Here is an 8,352-nt window from a genome sequence, read left to right on the forward strand (position 1 = left end):
CCGCGCAATTTAGCCTTTTTTCCTGCTGATTTTGCTGCATCAAGGGCAAATTTCATTTTTTTTGCAAGCAATTCTCGTTCTGTATAGTCAGGCGTAATCCAAAATGTCGCGATTTGAATTTAACGAAAACGGGGTGGGGGTCTTCATTACATTTAATACGGAAAACGTCTTTTATGTCGCTAAGACGTATCGAGGCGTTCAGAATAAACTGGGTAAAAGTGGCAACTACATCTTCAAGTAATGTCTGTGCTCGTCTTGACGGATCGGAGTTATACAAAATCATATTTGTTCTTTTCGAATCAACCTCCATATTACTCATTTTGAGTCGCGTCTTCTCCAGCTCTGTTCTCAGAGAATTCACTTCTCGCTGCGTATTTATGTTTTCTGCCTTACCTTCAGCGATTGCTTCCTCCATCTTAGTTGATAACCGCAGTAGTCCCCCATTTATTTCCGCTATTTCTGATGAAATCCCCTGATTCTGGTCTTGTGTAAACATTCCTTGAAATAAAATGAACAAATTTAAAGCTCTGCTTATCACAGGTCTTGCCAATACAAATGCAACTATATGCCTTATTATTCTTATGATGCCTTATGCCTTATGATGCCTATATGCCTTATGATGTAATCCTTATTATTGCCAAACTTTTATACTGCTCTTTTATTTTGTATGAAACTATCTTACTTTAAGAATTCCAAAAAGTCAATTAATGCAGCAGCAAAAACTCCAGTCAATTCAATTTATCCAGTGATGTCACATATTCTACTCGGTTGCGAATACCGAATAAATATTTTTGATCCTTAATAAGACGTAAAAGTGTTCTCACTATTTCGTAACTACTGAAAGAACTCAGTGAAAATATAACAGTTCAAAATAGGGATGAAACCTATTATTGACAGTGAAACAAATATAAAATTTTTAGCTGGATATTTCGGACACATATACAGTGTCCATCATCAACATTTAAACTAAAAGACATTAATAAAAACAAACAAAATTTATACCCAATAAACTAATTTAATATAGTTTATGGCTCTTACTTTTTTCAATGCAACAGCGGAAGCAAATCTCTTTGACCTTTTCGGTTCCGGTTCATTAGATTTATCTGACATATCAGGTGGACCGAGGTCAAAGCTCTTAGGTGAAACGAGATTTACATTATTTGACCTCAGTAAATTATCATAAATTGAATTCAATCCAAATTCAACTGTATCTCTGTTTATGGAATTATTCTTGAATAAAATTTTTTAGTCTTGATTGTATCCCTGAAAATTTGCTTTGTATGTCTATGTATATAATACACAGAAAATATGTATCACAGCGCTATCTAATTAATAGGTAGCGCTGTGATACATATTTAACGAAATTGCAGAAAATCCTTTTTTATACATATTTCTGATTAAAATCTGTCTCACAATGTTTTTTCCAAAAAAACAATAGGTGTGTTTTTTTCAAGGGGGAGGGGGATGTAGTATTGTTCATATTCTGGACTGCTACCAACATTTGTAAATTGTTTCTAAATATTGGCAATGTACTGTAAATTTTAAGTTTTGTTTTCAAAAGCTTTGAGTTATCTTTTTATCTCAACAGGATGGCTGGCCCTCAACCCCTATTGCACTTTTTGGCTGAAGGGCCTTGAGATGGAGATCAGCACGGCCGGTTCGGACCTTAAGGGTCTGGTGCCGCGTCCTTTACTTTTTTTTTATCTCAACACCAAAGTTCCATCTGTCAGTTTTTGGGTTTTGAAATCCTAACTGTCTGCCAGAATTTCTTTCAAAAGTAAACCTATGTAATGAGAGAAGCAAGGAGGAGCAGTGGCGATAGTACAGTGCCCTTTAGAATACTTATTTAGCTTTATCTCCCATCGCCCGACGAAAGTTTTCCAGTCAGAAACCTACCTTTTATATTGTAGATTCACGGTAGATTGCATAAGAAGTGCCATCCAAAGCTTTAGAGTTACCATTTTAAGGTCAAAGAATTTTAGATTTGAAGCGGAACTTTTATTTATCTCGTTGATATTCAGTTTCTGGCGTGTAGAACTTTCCTTTTTTACTTCATACCATGCAAATCAGATTCAATACTAATTTAATGATAGATAGGAGCGCTTAAAGCTTTCTGATTTTCCAAAATCAAAATTTCAAAAAGCTATTTTTATGATCTTTGTTCTTTTTGTAGATTCCAAATTTAGCAACTATATTTAAATAAATATCCTCAAATTCATTTTACAGATTTTGAGAAAAAAGTGATTGAAGCTACCGCCCTTGTTCAATCAGAGCTCGGTTGTCCCGTGAGTTTTCATCCAGGTAGAAATCCAGAATCACCCTTTGAAATTATCAGGATATTCCAGGAAGCGGGTGGGGATGTGAGCAAAGTGGCCATGTCTCACCTTGATCGTAAGTTCTATCTGTTGCATTGTTTACAGTCATAATTTCGCAGTCCTGGTATTCACCGATAGTTTTCTATTGTCTCATGAAAATAAAATTGTAAGCGATGGGTCCAGGGAGGGGGGCAAAGATTCTTTTATTTTCATGGGTGTGGTACTTTACGGTTTATATTCTCATTGCAAGCTTTGTATGTTATTTCCCTACACTCCTGCGAAGCTAATTTTCAAATGTACGACAGTCATTTCTATATAATTCAATATTCTATAGATATATATAGATTCTATAGATGAAACTCGACTTCATCCATCTACCAAATCGCTTTGCATTGCCTGAATAATAAAAATATCCTGCAAAAATAAGTAACTTTTCTTATTTTTTAGGCATATTTTTTAAGCTTATTTTTTAGATCATTCTCTAAGAACTATTTGAAGTAATATTATATTCTGGCTCAGTGACTAGATAGTTCTGGAACTGATGAATACAATGATAAAGGTATATTGTCCTTTCAGTGCATGCTGTAGAGTGTAGATATAGGCTTGTCGAAGATAAGTGCTATGTTCCCTTGTTGCAAAATTGCATGTTCCACAGCGAATATAAGCGTTATATTCGGTATGCAGAAAAACCGAGATGAATTTTCTCTAGCCCGCTGATATGGGCTGATACATCTTTAGCGAATACAGTCAGTGAAATTTTCGTTATATAGGTAAAATTCTGCTTATTTCAGTGAATATAGTCAGCCAAAAAATTCAGTGCAATTCAAAATCAGGTTTAATTAATTTAAAAACCAATTTGACAAAATTCTGTATTTGATGGTAGAAGCTCTAAGTAAGCAATACGTTCTTTAGGTGAAGTTGCTGACCTAGGTTTGCTTCACTAGCCTATTTTAAAGCATTATTTCTATTATTTTCTATTAATTTTTATTTCAATTTATTTCTATGAATAGGTTTGTTTTACTGACCTATTTTAAAGCATTATTTGTATTATTTTCTATAAATTTTTATTTCTATTTATTTCTATGAATAGTTTTGTTTTACTGACCTATTTTAAAGCATTATTTCTATTTTAAAGCATTAGTTTTAGCTGATGGAAATTTCACTGACTATACTATTTTATGCTATTTTACAGGTTTAAATTACTTAGTATTAGTTAAAAAGAAAAATAGGGGATTAACTGAAGAGAGAATTCTGAGGGACTATACCTTATCCACAAGATGTACATTTGAAATTTTACTACTTTATCACGCTGTTGCGTCTACTTATTATCAGGCCATCGTTACCATCTGATCAATTCCAAACTTACCTTTATAGCTTCATCAAACCTTAACCTCTCTCTTCTTTGGGAACTTCTTCCTTTACTATGCAACCTTATGGCAAGTTCTCTTTATGTACTAATCCTTAATCCCTTCAAAAATTCACCTATATAGTTTCATCAAACGTCTATCACTCTCTTCTTTGGGAACAAAAAGAAAGAAGAAAATAAAAATATAACCTTCTGAAGTGAACTCTGCAAGAGGAGAAAAGACAAAGACACTCCTCTTTTCTCCTCTTGAGTTCACTTCAGAAGGATTTTTTTTTTTTTTTTTTTTTTTTTTTTTTTTTTTTTTTTTTTTTTTTTTTTTTTTTTTTTTTTTTTTTTTTTTTTTTTTTTTTTTTTGAGCACTTAGGACGACTTGGCGGAGGTATATATTTGCTCGATTTTTGTCTTCATATTTTGCTATTGACTGACGAAATCCTTGTTTTTTCACCTATTTGATTTTTTTTCTTTTCATTTATTATTTCCTTTCTTGGTTTCATGCGTCATTGAACAAGATAACTCCCACTGCTTAATTTACCATATTTCCAGGAACAATTTTTGACGAAGGACAACTAACAGAATTTGCTGAACTTGGATGTTACTGTGAATTCGACTTATTCGGAATTGAGTGCTCTTATTATCAACTCAACGAAGCAATTGATATGCCATCAGATGCCCAACGAATTCAAAGTATCTGGCAGCTTGTCGACGGAAATTTTGAAGACCGAATTTTATTATCTCATGATATTCACACAAAGCATCGCCTAACTAAATTTGGCGGTCATGGTTATACACACATCTTTGACAACGTTGTACCAAAAATGAGTAATAGAGGTCTCAGCAGTTCAATTGTCAAAAAATTTTTAGTGGACAATCCCAAAGCTTGGCTTACGTTCAAGTAGATGTCTTCCAGCAATGTCAGTACATGTAAATTCGAGTGTAATTCTTACATTGTTGAAATGCTTTAACTATACTAAATAAGAAATGATGCAAATTAGTCATGTTTAATATTTGGGTTTTGCTTGAAATTACATAACACGGTGTCTCAAATTTATCTAAAGATTATCACGACTGAAGTTTTGAAGAGGACACTCTATTGTTCGAATTCCGAAAGATTTTGACTAATTGTTTTGATATTTAAAAAAATAAACGATGGTTTAGTTTAGTAAAAAAATTTTTACGTTTATTTTCAGGTTTTAGTTATTAAATATTCACTATCCTTGGCATTGACAAGGAGACGGTTCATACCCCCAAAAATGAAAAGCTGTTTTTTTTTTTTTTTTTTATGGCTAAGTACACTTTTTGATATTTTGAAAGCAAAATCTGGATAATAACAAAGAGTGTGGGAAACTGATTATTGAGGAAAGCAATGTTCCTTTTTCGAAAAACAAACAAACAACAACAAATAGGAAGTCCATTAATTGTTGACCCAAACCATGTATAGCCTCAATTTTTTTATGTCAATTAATTGCTCGTAATCTTGTCAAACTTCAAGGTATTGCTTTTGCTTAATCAGGGGTGCCGAGATCGTTTTTATCTATTGATTTTTTTCGGTTTTATTCAGAAATCAAATGATGTGCTGATGCTTTGGCGAAAATTAGGGTGGATAAAAAAGATATCCTAAGCCGGCGGGGCGGGGGGTGAACAGTCTTTTACATACTGTCTGTAGGTCTAAAAATAAATTGATCTAAATAAAGATCAAGAACAGTTCCAAACAAAGTAAAAAAAGAAGTCAAGACTGAAACCGGAGCAGGTATTAAGCCATAACAACACTAATTGTCAATTGCCATTAATTGTCAATGCTATTGTTAAGTATCAGTTCTTGTCAATTTTTTTCAATTGCCAAATTCAGTTACTTTTCAAATTGTTACCAATAACTAAACTCCCACTCTTTATGCTCTAGCTATGAAAAGTTCTTTCTAAAAGTATTCTAAAGAGAAACAAGTATTACAGTATGGTAATTGTAAGTATTTTACTAATTGATTACCTTCCTTGACATTGGAAATGAAAATTTCCAAATTTAAGGAAAATGTAAATGAAAAGCTCTTTTATTCTAGGATCAGATTTTTTATCTATTTTTATTTTTTTCTATTTTTATCTATTATCTATTTTTATCTATTTTATCTAGGATCATTTTTTTTTACTGTTTCGCAAGAGGATTTATTATCGAAGCATTTAGCAAAAAATCACATTTAACTCAAAATATGAGTGCTTGGGGTTGGCAGCCCCCTGATATGTAAGTAAGTTTGTTTTCATTGAAATGTTGATCTATAATTTAAGTCGGAAAACTTTAAACTTTACTGATATATCTCAATTTCTTTCTTTGAATGAAAGGACTCAGTCTTTGGAAGCTTGGCGATATTCATCCCAACCTCTTGGAACTGTAACATTGGCAACTGCAAACCTGTAGGTGTGTTTTTTAAGCGTCTAGAGGGGTATTCTCGAACATATTGTAAAATATTCTACTGGCACTCTTTCCATCTCAAGATAATAGCGTTAGTTTATAAATTTTGCAGATCCTTTTTGGAAAAATCATAAGAAATAAGTTTGTTTTCGTTGAAATGTTGATCCATGGGCAAATTTCCAAAGGAGTCAATCCATGGTTCATTCTCGAACATTTTGTAAAATATTCTACTAGCACTCTTTCCAACTCAAGATAGTAACGTTATTTTATAAATTTTTCAGATCCTTTTTGGGAAAACTATAAGAAATAAACGTTTTTAGAACAAAACTTTGGGAAACTGCTTAGGAAGGACTAAAAAATTGGAAAACTGTACAACAAAACACATCTACGAAGAACTGGTAAAGAAGAAACCATATTATCAATTAGACTAGCCTAGAATCATTCGAGCTGATAGTTTTCCATTGCAACCTTAGGCCGCCACACTTGGACCTGGCCTAAACGTTAGGCTATCGGTACAACCAAAAGAGTAATTTACTCGTGGGTATTCTCTCTCGTAAAGATTTACCTGACTCAACTTTGGAGATTAATTCTCCAAATGAAAAATATCAACTATAAATTTTATTATTCTGGCTTGCACTAGGAAAACAATTAGGTGTAACACAATCCGAAAAAAAACCTAAAATTACCTTCAAGTCATAAGGTCGTACTGCTCCACAAGAATAAGAGAAGAAGATACTTCTAGAGATCTCTTTGTGGATCTTTTCTTTGTTCTCCTGACCTATCAGGAACAAGCAGCGAAACGAGATAATCAGATGACACTTGCCAATCAGTGCCAGTGTTTCCGCCGTCACTGGTTGTCGATGGTCACAGGCTCTATGATAGGCATTATGAGCCAACTGTTGGTGAGAAACAAAAAAGTAATAGTTATACAAAATAGATCACTGAAGTTTCGTATAAAAACTATGGCTATAACTGGTATTATCACAGGGATCCGAATTGGAACACAATTTGGAAATTGTGAAACAATTTAATGCAATTTGGAAATTGAGTAACACAGTTTTTGCGGCACATATTTGAGAAGAGTATTGAATAGGGAAACAGGCTGTATGTTTCTTTTTTTCTATCTGTTTTTTGTCTTTTGCGTCTACATAAGCCACCCTATTAAGATTTTCGTATAAAGTGGAGAGAAATTTTAATTTTTTTGTTTATTATGATGGTTTTGCTCTTCTATTTTCACTAGCGCTTGGTATCGCTAAATTTGGCAATTTTTTGAGAGATTCCTTATTGGAAATGAACATTATAATAAAAAAAAACTCACTTCATTACATTCGAAAAATTTCTACTTATTGGGTGTTCGGAGTTCTCTGCAGTATAACTCCACCCCCTAATACCGAAATATAGCACTAGACTATGCCACAGATCGCAGGTTTTGATGCCGGTTCAGGGGCTGCTAAAAGGGCATTTCTAGTGCTTTTTTTTTATTTTCCACCGTAGATGAAATTTTAAGGTTTAAAAATGACGCATTCATGCATTTCCTGTCAAACATTTCTAACAAGAAGTTACTATTGGTGTTACATATGGTGATACAGTCGGGTATTGGCTAGGCTCATACATTTATAGCATCCTCAATTATGAGGAAACACATAACACAATATGCATCATTTTGTTTGGTTGAACAACAAAATAGAATATCATTACAAAATAGAGGTAAACATTGTTTGAAGTTATTTTTAAACATGAGATCATAAGATGGGCAATGCATTGTTATTTTGGTGACAGAAAGTGTGTGTCCTCATGGTTTCAAACACCATACTAATAAAATTATTGTTGCATTATGTTCAGAAAATGATTTTCTCAACTTCTTTCTTTTATAATATTTTCTGAACCCCTACCAATTTAACTATTTACTTCTCTTCTGCAATAATGCTTGGGTTCGTTTTGTGTCCTCTACCTAACCATCATTAGGCCTACGAAAATATAAATAACATCAAAATAATAACGAGCAAAACTTTATTTTGTTGACCCTCAGGGGCTTTACCTGGGGATAGCTGCCCCCTTTAGAAACTGTCGTTTCTAAAAAAGGGTCTAATTTCTTTTTTGAGATGGGGGGGGGGAATGTTTCTTATGTAAGAAAGCCTTTTTGTATTTTCATTGAAAATTCTGCAATACGGTATATTTTTCCTCCTTGACATCAAGAGATATACATTTTGCCACCTTGTGTTTTCTATAAATTCACATCACTTCCAGACAAGGAGGGGCGGGGGTAGAAGTTA

General features: G+C 33.2%; 1 protein-coding gene across 1 annotated transcript in view; it reads left to right on the forward strand.

The window, feature by feature from the left end:
- The window catches only part of LOC136034451 (phosphotriesterase-related protein-like), a 47,964-nt gene extending 43,115 nt beyond the window's left edge, over positions 1–4,849 (forward strand). Inside the window, exons 5-6 of the mRNA XM_065715634.1 lie at positions 2,227–2,391; positions 4,225–4,849. Of these exons, the coding sequence (XP_065571706.1) occupies positions 2,227–2,391; positions 4,225–4,577 (518 nt within the window). The 3' untranslated portion in view covers positions 4,578–4,849. The remainder of the gene's footprint in view (positions 1–2,226; positions 2,392–4,224) is intronic.
- The last annotated feature ends 3,503 nt before the right edge of the window (positions 4,850–8,352 follow it).

The sequence above is a fragment of the Artemia franciscana genome, chromosome 13 (assembly GCF_032884065.1).
Source record: "Artemia franciscana chromosome 13, ASM3288406v1, whole genome shotgun sequence".
Taxonomy (NCBI): domain Eukaryota; kingdom Metazoa; phylum Arthropoda; class Branchiopoda; order Anostraca; family Artemiidae; genus Artemia; species Artemia franciscana.